At 38.7% G+C, this 16,445-nt stretch overlaps 1 protein-coding gene across 4 annotated transcripts in view; it reads right to left on the bottom strand.

Annotated features, from left to right (window-relative positions):
* Positions 1-16,445, bottom strand: part of ACOT12 (acyl-CoA thioesterase 12) — a 48,829-nt gene that overhangs the window by 14,577 nt on the left and 17,807 nt on the right. For all 4 annotated transcript variants that reach the window (XM_042989320.1, XM_042989340.1, XM_042989331.1 and 1 more), the window contains 3 exons: positions 15,035-15,136; positions 9,166-9,301; positions 370-526 (listed from right to left, as the gene is read on the bottom strand). In XM_042989320.1, the coding sequence (XP_042845254.1) occupies positions 370-526; positions 9,166-9,301; positions 15,035-15,136 (395 nt within the window). The remainder of the gene's footprint in view (positions 1-369; positions 527-9,165; positions 9,302-15,034; positions 15,137-16,445) is intronic.

The following is a 16,445-nucleotide window of genomic DNA, read 5'->3' on the forward strand; positions in this document are numbered from 1 at the left end:
GTCCGACTCTTGGTTTCAGCTCAGGTCATAATCTCATGGTTTGTTGAGTTGGAGCCCCACACCCAGCTCCACATGCAGAGCCCGCTTGGGATTCCCTCTCTTTCATTCTCTCTCTCTCTCTCCCTCCCTCTCTCTGCCCATTCTTTGCTCATGCTGTCTCTCTCTCTCTCTCAAAATAAATAAACTTAAAAAATGAAAAAAAAGGACAGATTAATCCTAAGGTAAACAGATAAATGACTTATTTTCTAATTTTAATAAATGGCAACACTCTCCTCTCCTTCTCTCCTAGCTCAATAACCAGGACTCAGACCCTTTCTGATCTCTCCCCACTGGACACAACATCACACACCAAAAGTCAAAACCAAGAACCTTGCAGAAATAGTAGCCAGACTCTCCATCCAAGCCATAATTTGGCCACCAAATGTATTTCCATGATGGTTTGCATGGGGTGGGAGGACAAGTTCAATGCTCTGAACAGCGGTGCCACCTGTAGAAACCATTCCTTCCTCTTCATCACAAATGGGATCTGAAGGAGGGATACAGACATTAATATTGGTGGAATTAACTGCACAAACTGGGACTACTATTTTTCCTTCCTAGCTGTACCCTTAACTAGTGGGATTTTTAGAAAAATTAAATTATTCCTGAAGACTTAAATCTCCTGAGGAAATAAACAGGTTTGATTCTAAAGAGTGACCTTCATGAATTCCAGGGAATTGGATAGCTGATTAGAAAGGCCCTTTTAGAGATTGTATTCTAATCTATCATACAAGTTCATTGGAATTTTGATTAAAATAATGATTAAATTTAAACTTGAGTTGTTTGGAGTGGAGAAGGGGCAGATCATTGTCGGGAAAGTCAGAAAGAAATTTGGGGGTTGATGGTATGTTACTATCTTGATTGTGGTGATGGTTTTCTGGGTGTACACGTCTCAAAACAAACTGTATACTTCAAATATGAGCACATGAATTTAGGGTATACCAGTTATTATTTATAATTATAATAATTATTATGTTATTTATAACTGCATTATGTATGCATAATATTATTTATGGTGCATCAATTATACCTCAATAAAGTTGTTAAAATGAAAGGACTTTGAGCTATAAAGGGCCAAAGATACAGAAAATCTGGAATAGTTTGCTCTAGTATAAACTTCAGAATGGGAATGTGGCCTCCATAGTTACTGTTTTGCAATGAATGCAGTCACCAACAGAAATGGCACAATGAGTTGTACTTCTCAGTGTCCTTCTGCTTCCTTCGAATCATATCTGTTCATTTACTGACAAATTGGTTTTTACTCTCAACAATGGAGAAATCATTTACTCTGGCTGCAAAGCAGTAAAATGTATTCAATTATGCGTCTTGCATCATCTAGTGAATCATCAGCTAGGCCTAAATCTTGTGTGCCTTTGTTGAGGAAGTAGAGGGAGGATTTACAAATCAGGGGGACCATCCCGGTTGTCCTGTCAGAGGCAGAGCTGAGCTTGCAGCCCAAGAGCATAGATTAGGCAGCTGTTGGGAACTGGGAATGGGGCCATTCTTGGCACAGTCACACATAAGTGAGCAGAGAAGTGTGGCTACAAAGACCTGAACTGCATTTCCTCATGAACTTTTTAGATTTATAATTAATTGATGGTCTTTTAATTTTTTTCCCCTTCATTTCACTGATCATTTCAGTCTCCTACTTGAAAACATGTCAGAAACTTCCAAAAACACCCTAGTACAAAAGCCCAGGGGCGCTTGGGTGGCTCAGTTGGTTAAGTGGCTGGCTTCAGCTCAGGTCATGATCTCAAAGGCTCTGAGTTCAGGCCCCACATTGGGCTCTGTGCTGACAACTCAGAGCTTAGAACCTGATTTAGATTCTGTGTCTCCTCTCTCAGTTCCTCCCCCACTCACACTCTGTCTCTGTCTCAAAAATAATTAAAACGTTAAAACTAAATGAAAAATAAATAAAAGCCCAAATCCTTCCCTTGGCTAGGGAAGTCCTTCCTTCCTTGTCTGGTCTGTCTACTTCTCCAGTCCCAGCGAGTCTGATTGCGACTACTACCACTCTCCTCCCATCATATTCTCTTTCACTCTCTCTCTTTGTTCTAGCTATGAGGGCCTTTTTTCAGTCCTGTAACTAAGTACTGTCTTCAACATCAGGGAATTTGCACATACTGTTTGCTCTATCAGCAGCACTATCACATTCTTCCACTTATCTCTTATCCCCTATTTTTATAGGGGAGCAAATTTTGCCACCTCAAGATATGCCTCTTTGGCATGTTGCTTCTTTTAGGCTTATTATTTTTAAGAAACCATAGAGAAGCTCTGAAAACCCAGTAGAAATTACCCTTTGGTAAGTGACATTTATGTGTATAAGAAAAATCTCTATTTGTAAGCATATTTCCCTTGCTGTACCAGAAAGAGGGGGATGACTGTAAATCTAGAAACTTACCAGAGAAGACAATGATTTAAATCTACAAAATAACCTTATCCTTGTTTACTGTGCTTTCCTCGGTAACCTCCCATAACTGACCCACCACCCCCAATATCATCTTTTGTCTTTGACTTTGCCATTTCAATGAGTTACTCATTTTTTTCTGGATCTCTCCCATGTATATAGGCAGTATCCTGTAATTAAACTTTTGTTTGATTTTCTCCTGTTAATCTGTCTCATGACAATTTAATTCCCAGACCAGCTAGAAGAAGCTTATAAAGTAAAACTTTTCTACCTCAACACTATGTTGGCTCATCTCAGTCAACACTTCCTCAGGAAAGCCTTCCAGATCTAACAGCTAATTCCCATTTATGAGCTCACACATGCATCTTTCTTTTATAATTATACTTTTATTTTTCTTTGTGTGATCTTTGACCCACTAGATCCGAAGCTCCTTTGGACAAGAACTGATTTTCTTTTTAAATTCTAATATAATTCCTTAATATGAGCACTCAGTAAATATTTATTGAATGAATGAATGAATGAATGAACTTAATTTTGCTGATTTATTCCACATAGTCCTTGCTTTCAACAGAATTTTCTAGGTAACAAAGTGTACCAATGTACACTTTTGTATGTTGTTTACTAGAGTTCCTACTGCTTTGCATTTTCACTTAAACAATACTGTAGACTCTTCAAATTTTTCCAGTTTTGTGGGTGTGAAATATCTTATATTGGTTATAATTTGGATTTCCCTGATTAATGTGGTCCATCATCTTTTCATATGGATACCAAACTTTCTTGTTACCTCTGAATAAAATGTCTATGTCATTTGCTTCAAATGCTATTTTTCTCCCATTCTTCTATCCTTTCTTTCTGGAACTCTGATTAGATACATATTAGACTTCTTACTCCTTTCTCTATGTCTCCAAATCTTTCATATATTTCCCAATTCTTTGCCCATCCATCTGCATTCTAGGTAACTCCTTCAGATCTATCTTCCAGTTACTGTCTTATCTGCTGTTTAATTCATTCGTTGAGTTTTAAATTTAAATTATTATATATATTTTTGTATAGAAATTCTCTCTTTGTCAAACCTTCTAGGTAATTTTTTTAATTCCTGAATAATACTTTTGATTCTATTTCTTTAAAATATATTAACGTTTTTACTTCAACATTCTTTATGTGATAAATGCAGTAATTGTAGTCTTTGTAGGCTTCCTCAAAGGGGGCCCACCTCCCCAAAGCACCTTCAGAAGGTGATTCCTCTAGATTTTGGTGACTTATTTATTTTTATTTTTCAGGATTTTTGACTAGGAGTTCATATGCCTTGGATCTGTATCTGTGGGAATTCTTTAGAGTGGGGCTTAAAGTTATGTCTCCAGAGGTTTGCATTTGTGGCTGCCAGTCACCTGGGGGTACTGTAACACAGTGCCACTTCATAATAAATTTCTCTTGGTCTGTTTCAGTACAAACAAGTGATGTGGATTCTGATACCAAATCTACCTAAGAATGTACCTGTGATTGAATTCTCAAAGGAAAACAGGTCCCCCCATCCCCAACCCCACCCGTTTTACCTAGGGTTAAGGTCTCAATGAGATAGGAAAGCACCCCTACCAAAGCTCATTGAGGATTAGGATTTTTTTCAACTGACTCACTGAAAGTATCATTTTTTTAGGTTTGCAGGTCCATTTAAGGTTCCCTGATTCAACCTTCCACCTATCATGGGCCACTGGCTTTGTTTCCTGAGCCTATGCAGGCCCATTAAAACACAAGTTCTAGGTCTTCTAGTATCTACAGAGTCCCAAGCAAATTTGTGTTTTCCAATTATGGCCGGACTTCAAGATTTTCTCTTATTCTTCTTCCTGCTGAGATGTGTTTGCAAAGATGTTTGTAAATATTTTATCCAGAAATTTTAGCTTGTTCTAGACACCAAATCCACCATATTGCTGTAATCAGAATTGGACTGCTTCCTAAAGTGATATTTAAACACACATGAAATCTTGAATCTTTCAACTTCTTTTTTCTCTCTTTTTTTGCCATTACTGACATTGTCAGATGATGTCCTATTAATACCTAAAACTGTACTGATTTTTTTAGGTTAATATCTCTTGCTTTTTTGTTGAAAATAAATATAAACTACCTCTAAAATGCACTGTTAAATGAAAAAAAAAAAAAAGAAAAGTGCATAGCTATTTGAATATTGTGCTCTAAGTGTGTGTGTGTGTGTGTGTGTGTGTGTGTAATATTGGTTGTCTTTCAAGATAGGAACTGGTTAACTGGGAGATACTGATGGCAGGAAGTCATAGCTTTTTTTAAAAAAAATATTTATTTTGAGAGAGAGCATGCACATGTGTGTGCATTGGGGAGGAACAGAGAGAGAGGGAGACAGAAAATCCCAAGCAGGCTCCACATCATCAGTGCAGAGTCTAATGCAGGGCTCAATCCCATGACCATGAGATCATGACCTGAGCCAAAATCAAAATTGGACACTCAACCAACTGAGCCACCAAAGCGCTCTGGAAGTCTTATCTTTTAACTGAATGCCCTCATACCTTTTGAACTTTCACCCTGTGCATGTGTGCTACCTATTTTTAAATAATTTAAAATAATGATAAAATAAAAAATTGAGTAGGCAATATATTATGGAAAACATTGTAAAGACACAAATGTAAGGCAATTCCTTCTTTTCTGAGCGATAACTTTAAAGACAAAGCTACTTGATTCTTATAAAGACATACATGGCATACACTGGGATACAAAGAGGTGGGTACTAGGGCAGGTCATGTATGCATAAGCATGTATGCAGAAATATACTGAATACAGGTGACCTACGACATGGATGCAAAAATATACTGAGTACAGGTGACCTCAGCGTAGAAGCATGCTTATTTACAGGTAACTGCCAATCATTGGAGAAATATAGCTCTCCTAGGCTCAGAGACCAAGTTAGGTCACAGTTCTGTCTGTGTACTCAAGTATGGTAAACAAACCTCACCCTTTCTACAGACTTCCAAATAAGACCATACCTGTCCAGAGGTCAATTACAATACTTGTACTTTGGATGTTCGTTAAGTATTGTGTCATCATTCTGTTTGGACAATTTTGCATTCATTCTACAATTTCAGGTCAGGAACTTTGACCTGAATTGAGGTCATTTTAACTGTTGTTTTCCTTCTCACAACCAGAATGAATTAACACAGGATAATGCTCATAAAGATTTGATTTCTCACTAAAAAAATAATTTAATGCTCCAAATATGAAGTCTTTTCCTATATACCAAGCCTCCAAACAGTGACTCAGTGGTACAAGAACACACTCCAAAGAAGTCCTGCTTTTATGTAATCTAATCTCATCTGTTTCCCTTTTCTTCTGAAAGCATATGATTTTAACTAAAATTTCTCACTGTTCCAATGATATGAATTTCAATCACACAAAAGCTTAAAAGAGATTCCAATTAGTTCTGATATTACTATCAATGTTAGAACCCTGGGTTTTCTAAAAACACTGTTCAATAACAGAGATGATCTAGCTGTCTTCCTTCAGAAGGTATTGTCCAGTTCAAGACAAACCCTATCAGATACACTGGGCAGCAGGTGGACAAAACACGCACTCAAGGGCAACTTAAAGTTCTGGGGTCTGGCTCTGACATTAACAGAAATTGCTTTTAGGTTCTATGGTTGCTTCGGTGGCATGAAAGCTTGTAAAATTTCTAAAAAGATAAAATCGACAAAATTAAGTTAAAAGTTGTATTGTACAAAGGAATGTAGAATCATCCACTTTTACAGCAGATTAGAGGAAACATGATAGAAACAGACTTCTAAAAATCTATAATTCTGAAGTATTTTTTTACTTTAAAGAGAGGAAGAGATAGTGTAAGCTGGGGAGAGGGCTGAGGGAGAGAGGTAGAGAGGGAAAGAGGGAGAAAAGGAAAGATAGAGGAGGAGAGAGAGAGAGAGAGATGAAGAGAGGGACAGAGGGACAGGGGGAGAGAGGGAGAGAGGGAAAGAGAGAGAGAATGGATCCTAAGCAGGCTCCACGCTCAGCACATAGCCTGATGTGGCACTTCTGGGATCATGACCTGAGGTGAAATCAAGAGTTGGACACTCAATCAACTGAGCCACCCAGGCACCCCTTCAAAATCTATAATTCTAAACTGAACCAGACCCATAGAGGAGATCTTGTCCAACTTCCTAACACACTGAAACTGAAGTCAATTGCAATCATTTTACCTCTACATTTGAATGGCTGTAGCATGTGAGAATGACTTTTCTATTCCCAATTCAGTGGACAGTTTTTATTTCTCACTTCCTGGAACACAGTTGACCACTCATTTCTTCATGTAACTCTACTCCCTTGACTTATGATGCTAGTCTCTCTGGTTCTCGCTGCATCCCTCCCACTAGTCCCTCTAGGTCTTCTTTGTAGATCCATCCTCCTCCTCTGATCATCTCTTATGGCCATGTTCTGCAGGTTCCACTCTTGGCCCACCACCCTCTTGCCCCTATGAGCCCTCCCTGGGTGACTGTAGGTACTGGCTTCATTTGAATTGCCATCTGTAAGCTGCTGTGTCTCAAACTAAATCTCCCCAGCATGGTTTTGTCCTTTTGGTTGTTCCACAGCACATGAGACTAAACTGAACTCATCATCCACCTCATCAAAACTGCCCCTCTCGGGGCGCCTGGGTGGCACAGTCGGCTAAGCGTCCGACTTCAGCCAGGTCACGATCTCGCGGTCCGTGAGTTCGAGCCCCGCGTCAGGCTCTGGGCTGATGGCTCAGAGCCTGGAGCCTGTTTCCGATTCTGTGTCTCCCTCTCTCTCTGCCCCTCCCCCGTTCATGCTCTGTCTCTCTCTGTGCCAAAAATAAATAAAAAACGTTGAAAAAAAAATTAAAAAAAAAAAAAAAACTGCCCCTCTCCTGCCCCTCATATGCATGACCTCAGTTCAAGATACTACCATTAATTAGCTAGTTGCTCACACCAGAAACCTGAGAGTTTTCCTGAACTTCTTCTTCCTCACCCATCTCCCCATCAGTGACCCTATTCTACTGATTTTACCCCTTGTATAGTTTTGGACTTTTCTCCTCCTTTCTATACTACCACTGCCTGGAGTAGCCACTCCTCATCCTTTGCCTAGTCTCCCTGCATATAGTCTCTTCTCCTCTACACAGAATGACCATATTAAATGCCAGCCTAATCATGCAACAAGTGTGCCCAAATCTGTATCAGCTCTCTTTAAGGAGAGAATAAAGTTTAAGCCTCTTAACTTGACCTAGGAGAGCCTCCATGATACAGTCCTATCTTTTCATGTACTGCCTCCTTCCACCTTGAATTTTCTTTGTAGTTTGCCCTTGTTCACATGGTTCGGCCACTTTATTACTTTAGCAAAAATGCATTTAAAATATATTTTGGTACAGAGACCATCTTTACAAAAGGATGGACTCTTCTCAGCATAGTAATTTAATGATGAAGTCTTCATTTCTTCTAAAGTAGCTTTGTAGGGCTCCCGGGTGGCTCAGTCAGTTAAGCGTCGGGACTCTTGATTTCGGCTCAGGTCATGATCTCATGCTTCATGAGTTTGAGCCCCACATTGGGCTGACAGCACAAAGCCTGCTTGGGATTCTCTCTCTCCCTTTCTCCCCTTCCCCCATTAGCTCCCATGAGCACACAGTATCTCTCTCAAAATAAATAAATTTTAAAAAAGTAGCTTGGTAACGGGCATTGTCTTTTAAAAGGTCTGCAATAGAAGCCTTTGAAAAACTTTTTTCCAACCAAAAGGTCATCTGTAAGGTTGTCCCCAGGCCATGATGATGTCATGCAGGGCAGAATAAAGCCCACACACACAGGTCACCCCTGCTTCTGCTTTTCCTCTCTCCTCTGGCCTCTGTGTCTCCTCTTCTTCCTTCCTCTCTTCTAATATTCTCATTCTGATCCTTTCCTTCCTCTTCTACTAGTAGCTGCCTTGGAGCCCAGGAAAGTTGAATCTTCTGGGAACTTCCTGTCTCACCACTGGGAGCAGAGTGGCTCAAGCTAGACCACTCCACTTCCTCCCCTTCACCACTTTGCTCTCCCTGAAAGGTCATCTCCCCTGGGGCTGAAGGAGATGGGGTCAGAAGTAAAGGAAGGGCAGGGGAGGGGCAAAGTGGCCCTCTTTTCCATGCCATTCTGGCCCCATGAGGCCTCCAAGAGCCTGGGGGTTTGCAGCCAGAGAACTAAGACACTCTGGCTAATCAAACAGTGCTACTGGGGGAAGAGCCAGGAAACAGAAATAGAATCTTATCGCTTCCATTCATAGCTCCTGTGATCTTTAGCAAGGCTCATCACGGCTCACTTTCAGTTTTCTCCTGTGTTGGTATTATAAGCAGTTCATATGAAGTAATGAAAGAGAGCCTGCTTAGTAAACTGTGAAGCACCAGATGGACATATCCCTGTGCTGTTGTTCCTTCATTCTTTGGTCACTACTGAGTGCATACTTACCAACAAGGACTGCCTGGTCCCTGTGACCCTTCTTTTCCTCTCTCCTCCCCTGTAGATCCTCCAATTTAAAGAGGTCTTAGATAGCTGCAGTTATATTTTGAATTGGCCAGGCCCTTCCTTCTCCAGCCACTGAGTTTGTTGGGGAAGACACCTACCATTGCCAGGGCTGAACTGTAATAACAAGGTGAAAATAAATGTACTCTAAGAAAGGACCCCTCTGCTTGTCACAGTCATATAATTAAAGTTCCCATAAGTAGATTTACTGACCATCAAACTCGTTATTTTCTTTCATCAAGTTTTTAAAGGTATCTTCATGATGTAATCGAACTTTCCTTCTCTCTGAAGCCAGATTATGTTCCACATGATCTTGCTCAGTCAGAAGTGTGACTGGTTTTAAATGAATCTAGAGAAAGAAAAACATTTATCTTTCATTGCCTTGTTAAATTATAAAAGCGCAGCATGGATTTTGCAAAACCAATGATATGTTATATTGTTTTCTAACTCCAAGTAAATAGAGTATTTCTGGGGGCACCTGGATGGCTCAGTCCATGAAGCATCTGACTTTTGATATCAGGTCAGGTCATGATCTCATGGTTGTGGGATTGGCACCTGTGTTGAGCTCTGTGCTGACAGTGAGCCTGCTTGGGATTCTTTCTCTCCCTTTCTCTCTACTCCTCTCTGGCTTGAGCTCACTCTCTCTCTTTCAAAAATAAATAAATAAACTTAAAAAAATTTTTTTTAAATATTTATTTTTGAGAGAGAGAGAGAGAGAGAGAGAGACAGTGCATGAGCAGGGGAGGGCAGAGAGAGAGGCAGACACAGAATCCAAAGCAGGCTCCAGGCTCTGAACTGCCAGCACAGAGCCCGATGCAGGGCTTGAACTCACTGACTGTGAGATCATGACCTGAGCCGAAGTCAGATGTTTAACTGACTGAGCCACCAGTAATAATCTTCTTTAAATACATTATGTGTACATCTCTTTCTTCAGTAGAAAGATCTAGTCTTGTTATATCATAGTTGTCATTATGAAGTGCCCTTACAGTGTATTTTTTATGTACATTTTAGTTTTTCTCTGAGTCCAGAGGGATGCCACTTCCTCTGCCATAATCAAACAGTCATTCCAGTGACAGCCCTTTCCCAGTCTCTAGATACAGGGGTGCTCATCTCCTGAATCAATAGCAAGATAGTTAGGATGGTTGTTCTCACCATGACCTTGCCATCCCAGTTTTCCTATAGTGTGTGAGGGACTGAAGTTATCCAAATAAGACTCTGATTCTCCCAGGGGCAGTATGGTATAACCAGGAGGTTTTTAGAAAATTGCATTTATAAGGTTAAATATCATGAACGTTTCTTATTTTGTTATAAAATCATCTGTGAGAACATTTATATTGTTTTCAATATTTTGCTATTAGAACAATGATGCGTGAGGGCTCCTGGGTGGCTCAGTCAGTTAAGCGCCCGACTTGGGCTCAGGTCATGATCTCGCAGTTCGTGGATTCAAGCCCTGTGTTGAGCTCTGTGCTGACAGTTCAGAGCCTGGAGCCTGCTTTGGATTCTGTGTCTCCCTCTCTCTCTCTGCCCCTCCCCTGCTTGTGCTCTGTCTCTGTGTCTCAAAAAATAAATAAAATGTTAAAAAAGTTAAAAAAATTTTTTAAATAGACCATTCCTGGGTGTTTTCACACATATTATTTGACTAAGTTTTTTTCTTAAAATATCTTTAAACTAAAAAAGTCAATATAGGCATAATTATTTCTTCATATAATATATGCTTTAAAGAGTTTTCCAAATATTAATTTTCCCTGATTTTTAAAATTTTCAACAGGCCTACAGAATAAAAAATTCTTCAAATTAATGAATGAGGAGAGGAACTTTGAATCCTCTGAATTCTTACTATGAAATGTTTTCTACTTTTTGCAAAATTAAAATCTCAAAGGAAGGGAATAAAGATGTACTCGAGAAAGGTATCATGTACTGAGAGAGATTTCTAATTTGGAAATTTCATCACACAGTGAAAACATTGTCTCATAAGCAAATTGAAAGAATCAGTAGGTCAGCACAAAGCTTTAATTGACCTCCAGAAATCTGGAACTATGGTGCAGCAGAACGAAGGGCTCAAGCTCTGCCAGAAAAGCCTGTCTGCTAACCTGCATGCATGAAAAAGTCACCCTGCGGCTGGATGGGAATAATTCCATGCTTGTTTCCAGGACACCTAAAGGCTGGCACTGACCCTTAGCCAAGACTACAAAACAGCTAAGGGATTCATAATATGCTGCTTTCAAGTCTAAGATTCCCCTGGAGTACCTTGTCTAATTTGTTTAGGAATATAGAGACTTGATAACTTACACTGGTTTAGCTCTATACAACCTTGTTTTAGTTATGTGACCAGCAGGGTGTAAAAGTCCACCTAGTAAACTTGTGCCTTGGCTCTCCAATCTTCATCCAGATGAAGCATATTTTGTATAACTGAAAAGGACTGTGAGAGTGAAAAACAGAGAGCTTCCCCCTAAGGTCAGGAATAAGACCAGGATGTCCACTCTCACCACTTCTATTCAACATGGTACTGGAAGTCCTACCCACAACAATCAGACAACAAAAAGAAATAAAAGGTATCTGAATTGGTAAGGAAGAAGTGAAACTCTCACTATTTGTAGATGAAATGATACTATATATATAAAATCTTAACTCCACCCAAAAATTACTAGAACTGAAAAATGAATTCAGTAAAGTTGCAGTGTACAATGTATAGAAATCTGTTGCATTCCTATACACTAATGATAAAGCAGCAGAGAATGGAATTAAGAAAACAATCCTATTTACAAATGCACCCCAAACAATAAAACAGCTATCAAAAAACTTAACCAAAGAGGTGAAAAACCTGTACTCTGAAAATTGTAAAACACTGATGAAAGAAATTCAAGATCATGCAAAGAACAGAAAACTCAGAAATAAACCCACAAATACATGGTCAATTAAGCTTTAACAAAGAAGGAATGAATATACAATGGAAAAAAAAGACAGTGTCTTCAACAAATGGTGTTGGGAAAATTGGATAGACACATGCAAAACAATGAAACTGGACCCCTTTCTTTCACCATATACAAAAATAAACTGTAAATGGATTAAAGGCCTAAATGTAAGACCTGAAACCATAAAAATCCTTAAAGAGAGCACAGGCAGTAATTTCTTTGACATTGGCTATAGCAACATTTTTCTAGATATGTCTCCTGAGGCAAGGGAAATAAAAACAAAAATAAGCTATTGGGACTGTATCAAAATAAAAAGTTTCTGCACAATAAAGAAAACAACAAAACTAAAAGGCTACCTACTGAATGGGAGAAGATATTTGCAAATTAGATACCTGATAAAGGATTCGTATCCAAAATATATAAAGAACTGATACAATTCAGCACCCAAAAACAAATAATCCAATAAAAAAGGGACAGAAGACATAAACAGACATTTATCCAAAGAAGATATACAGATGGCCAACAGACAAATGAAAAGATAGTCAACATCACTCATCATTAGGGAAATGCAAATCAAAACTACAATGAGATATCACTTCACACCTGTCAGAATGGCTAAAATCAACAACACAAAAAACAATACGTGTTGGGAGAGGATGTGGAGAAAAAGGAAACCTTGTGCACTGCTGGTAGGAATGCAAACTGGTGCAGCCACTGTGGAAAATAGTAGAGGGGGTTCCTCAAAAAATTAAAAATAAAACTACCCTAGGATCCAGTAATAGCATTACTGGGTATTTATTACCAAAATACAGAAACACTAATACAGAGGGATACAAGCATCCCTATGTTTATAGCAGCATTATTTACAATAACCAAACTATGGAAGCATTCTAAGTGTTCACTGATAGATGAATGGATGAAGAAGATGTGGTATATACATATACAATAGACTATTATTCAGCCATCAAAAAGAATGAAATTTTGCCACCTACAACTACGTGGATGGATATAGAGTGTATTATGCTAAGCAAAATAAGTCAGTCAAAGAAAAGACAGATGCCATATGATCTCACTCATATGTGGAATTTAAGAAACAGAACACATGAGCAAAGGAGAAAGAGAGAGAGAAAGACAAACCAAGAAACAGACTTAATTACAGAGAATTCCACCCAAGGGAGCTGGGTGGGTGGATGGGTGAAATAAGGGATAGAGATTAAAGAGTACACCTATCATGATGAAAAACAAATAATAATAATAATAATAATAATAATAATAATAATAATAATAAAGGAAAAGAACCCCAAGAGCTATGCCTGAAGTCTTAAACTTCTCTGCTGCTCGCCGGTGCTTTCTTTCTCCTACAAACAACCTCTTCTAGTTTAGTAAGGCCCTGCCCGAGCATACCCTGTGGTGTTCTGTGAGTCCTTCAATGATCCGGCCTATGAAACTGATGAACTAACTAATAAGCCTAGTTAACCATTGCCCGTCTCATCCTGGAACAAACTCACTTTGGATAGAGATGCAGGTAGGCCTGTTGGTTCATACCAAACCGCTGACTTTTTGTGGCTCTCTTTGTGATGTGCCCCTGAACAAGAACATTACTAACTGGAAAATAATTCATTTGGGAAAGCTGTTTTACAATAAAGGTTATCTGAGCCAACTTATAATGGCAGGACCATAAGGCATCTGACTTCCCAGAAATGCTCTCAGAAAAAGTTTCTTCAGGCTCAGGACAGGTTTAACTGAAGTGTTACTATAGTATTCTTATTTCATGAGTCCCTGAAGCCAAAATGAGAAGTCTCACGCTTGAGAGGAAAAACGATAGTCCTTGTGTTCTTCTCCGTGGAAGGAACAGGATGGGATGGTGATGTGGACTCCTTTCTGTCACTTTTTCTCAGATATGGAAAATCTGCAATCACCCCCATAGTCTCTCATTCTCAGGGTTTGGAGATTTGGGGGGACTCTGAGAAAAAAAACAATGGTTTGCAAGACCTATCTCAATGTCTTAGATTTTAGTGAACATAGGATCCTGGGATGCTTTGTCAAAGTACAGATTCCAAGTTCCTATACTAGTGATTCTAATTCAGTAGGTCTGAGACATAGCCCAGAAAGCTGCATTTTCAGTATTAGCTGATATGAACTTCAGTTTCAAATAGAATGCCCTTGGGCAATATGAATATGTCTTGTTGAATGTCTAATATTGGACAGAGACTGGAGGAAGTGCCATGGTGCACAAAATTCTTCAGGGACACCTGCCACCCAGGCATCAGGATGGACTGAGTCAGATCCATCTATATCTTTGCCTGTTGGCCCAAGTAAGGAGTTGCTGGTGAGTACTGCCCTACTGTCATCTCTGTTGGGTACAGAGAAAATATGGCTTTGTCCCGGCTCTAAAGTTGGATGCAGGCTGAAGAACACTTTTGCAGAGTAAGAGGTACCCCTTGTTGCTTCAATATGGAACTAGGAGAAGCTACTATGCCCATGTTTGAAGTGATCCTTGCAGTGAGAGATTTAATTCTAAATTGGATTATTACCTTTAGACTAAATGGGGACCCTCCCCCTGATCCTAAAAATGAAAGCCAAGAAACAATGAGTAAACCCCCAGCAGACTATAGACAAGCTGCTCTGGGCCCATAGCCAGGTAGGCCTGCTGGGCACACATACACATATCAGAATAATGCATATATTTTAAGGTTGTTTTTACTCCATATGCCCTGAAGCTTATTTCTAAACTTAAATAGTTCAGCCTCTTTGACATTCTTCCTTCAGGTATAAACAAATGATTGGACTATAATATGCAAGTTCTGACTAAACTGTTCTTGCTTTTTTAAAAAAAATTATTTTAACTCAACTTTGAGTTATATAACCATAAAAGAAAAGAACTAACCCAGTAAACACTATTTTTGAGAAACTGATAGGCACTTTGGATCATTTAAAACACAGTATTTTTTTCCTCTTTAACAAACTGACTACATCTCCCTTCCTCTAAGGTTCTTAACACTGTATTACCACAGAAGGACAAATTTTACAAAAATATTGATGGATAAAAAATCTTGGGAAAGCATACTGCACAGTAACAAGAAATGTCTTTTTCTCCATAATAATTCTGATGCAATCATTACTATGTCCCTGAATTACATCATAGATACTTCTTCACACAGAAAATTTACCTTTTCTTTTCCAACTGGTTTGGCTACAAATGTAGAGAAAGCCACACTAACAAGTTTCTCAATACCAGTGAGCATGTCCTGTACTATCACCTTGATGCTGATCTAAAATGAAAAGAAAAATAAATAAGGAAACGTTCAGCCATCCAGAAAACAGATGAGATCACAGCAATCAAAATTCAGTCATGCATTTCAATGTTCTTTTGTTTTTGAATTAAATCAGCATTTTAATTTATTTTTAAGCAACACTATTCTTTCAGTGATGTTCCATAAAATTAAAATATAACTTTTTTTCTGGGGCACCTGGGTGGCTCAGTTGGTTGAGCGTCCAACTTTTGATTTGGGCTCAGGTCATGATCTCACGGTTCATGTGCTGACAGCACGGAGCCTGCTTGTGAGTCTCTCTCTCCTTCTTTCTCTGCCTGTCTCCTGCTTATGCTTTGTCTCTGTCTCTCAAAATAAATAAACTTAAAAAAAACTTTTTTCTTATTAGAAAAATAGATATTTGACATGGAAAATTTGGTAAACATAAAAATACATAAATGATAAAAATGGAATCTGATTACCCAGAGTAAATATTATTAGTAATCCCATTACCCATATTAATAATCACTAATGTTTAGGTGAATTTTATTCCCATTTTATGTGTGTGTATGTATTTACATAAAATTATCACACTGTATTTACAGTTTCATGTTATAATTTTAAAAACTGGCATTATCTGACAAGTATTTTCTAATCTCATTATTACTATATGTGCTTTTGAAAACAAGATACTAATTAATGCCTTGTAGACCATTAAGGAGATACCCCATAACTTTTTTTAATCTTCAGTCTCTGGCTTTTATAACTGAGTTAACATGGACAAACTGCATCATGTTATCAGTAGCTTTGTTGCCTTTTTCAGAAATTTTGTTTTTCAGGAAGAGCAAGAAGGTGGCTGAGGCACTTTTTGGTGACACTACAAGGGAATGGATTGCCTTATGGGAAAAGATCTGAAGCTTAGGTCCTGAGGATTTCACTTTGTACAAGTATTGGTAAACTCAGGAATCTGTTGTTAGATTTTGGCTAATAAACACTTGCCCCACATATCCCTGATATGTAACACTATCTTCTTGGACTCATGGGCAACCTCAGGCCTCTTAGTTTAGCACTGTATTATTAACTATAGAGAACAGCTGTTTCTACATCTTCACCAACTACCTCATGTGCAAAAATAATCAATAATCCATAATTCATTTTACATCACTTACCTTATGAATGCAAGTGAGTATTTTCACAGTAACACTCAAGTTAACTCGACAGTGGTTAACCAAATTTAAACCATCCATTCTCAAGCCCACAATTCTGGAGAGTTTAAACGAGTTCCAAACACTGTCTTCTGTTAGAACAGTTAACTTAGTTATGTATGACG

This window comes from Panthera tigris, chromosome A1 (genome assembly GCF_018350195.1).
Source record: "Panthera tigris isolate Pti1 chromosome A1, P.tigris_Pti1_mat1.1, whole genome shotgun sequence".
Lineage (NCBI taxonomy): Eukaryota > Metazoa > Chordata > Mammalia > Carnivora > Felidae > Panthera > Panthera tigris.